The sequence below is a fragment of the Eimeria mitis genome, genomic scaffold, assembly GCF_000499745.2.
Source record: "Eimeria mitis Houghton genomic scaffold, Emh_scaff2667, whole genome shotgun sequence".
NCBI lineage: Eukaryota > Apicomplexa > Conoidasida > Eucoccidiorida > Eimeriidae > Eimeria > Eimeria mitis.
Window position 1 is genome coordinate 5,173 of NW_013571009.1, and position 1,323 is coordinate 6,495.

Genomic DNA, 1,323 nt, shown 5'->3' on the forward strand with positions numbered 1-1,323 from the left:
TTTTGTTTGTTTTTTTGTTTGTTTATTTGTTTTGTTTGTTTTTTTGTTTGTTTGTTTGGTTGGTTGTTTATTTGCTTGTTTGCTTGATGTATTAGGGTCTAGGGTTAAGGGTAGGCTTTATATATATATATATATATATATATATATATATAACCCTAAACCCTAAACCCAAAGCCCTTGCCTTCCACTCCTCGTATTTTTCTTGTTCCTTCTTGCGTTTCTAATACAGTATCCTAAATCATAATTTTCTGTATTGTTTTTAAGGGTTTATTAGGGTTTATTAGGGTTTAGGTTTTATTAGGGTTTATTAGGGTTTATTAATATTTATTAGGGTTTATTAGGGTTTATTAGGGTTTATTAGGTTTTATTAGGGTTTATTAGGGTTTACTAGGGTTTATTAGGGTTTATTAGGGTTTATTAATATTTATTAGGGTTTATTAGGGTTTATTAGGGTTTAATAGGGTTTATTAGGGTGTATTAGGGTGTGTTGGGGTTTATGAGGGTTTATGAGGGTTTAGGGTTTATAGTTTGTGTGTTTTTTTATGCAGGACTGTGTGAATCGCATAGAGGGTTTACTAAGCAGCAAACGTTTATGTGGGGTGATAGATGATCGAGGGCGTTTTCTTTATATAACAGAAAAAGAAATAAATAATTTAATTAAAGAAATACAAAATATTGGCGTTTTCAATAAACACAAAGATCTTGTCTCCATTTGCAATAGAGTTATCTCCCTCACACCCACACAAGAGGTCAGGGTTTATATATATATATATATATATATATATATATATGTATGTATGTATGTATGTATATATGTTATGTACACATGCATACTTGTGTTTATGCACGCAGAGATGCAGAGATGTATACATGCATGCATGCATGCATGCATGCATGCGTGTGGGTATGTATTTGTAGAGACGTGTATGCATGCAAAGATGCATGCATGCAGAGATGCATGCATGCAGAGATGCATGCATGCATGTATCTGTGCATGCATGTATCTGTGCATGCATGCATGCATGCATGCATATGTGAATGCCTGCATGCATGCGCAGTTTGAATTAGGTGTAGTAGTAGACGGAATGATATTATTTCTTCTGCATGCGATTGCTGCTGCTGTTGCTGCTGCTGCTGCTGCTGCTGCTGCTGCTGCGCGTGTAGTGCTATGCTGTGCTGCTTTGGGGCTGCATGCATGCGTTGGGTGTATGTACAGGACAAAGAGAAGATAGAAGAGGAGCAGCGAGAATCTATGAAGCTAATTCAGCTGGCGGGTGCTGACGACGAAGTGGCATAGAGAGCCAGCTGCTGCTGCTGCTGCTG

The 1,323-nt window shown here is 37.0% G+C and overlaps 1 protein-coding gene across 1 annotated transcript in view; it reads left to right on the forward strand.

Moving 5' to 3' along the window:
* The window catches only part of EMH_0057090 (uncharacterized protein), a gene marked incomplete at both ends in the record, with an annotated part of 3,059 nt that extends 1,762 nt beyond the window's left edge, over window positions 1–1,297 (forward strand). Inside the window, one exon of the mRNA XM_013497427.1 lies at window positions 1,217–1,297. Within this exon, the coding sequence (XP_013352881.1) occupies window positions 1,217–1,297 (81 nt within the window). The remainder of the gene's footprint in view (window positions 1–1,216) is intronic.
* Between the last annotated feature and the right edge of the window lie 26 nt (window positions 1,298–1,323).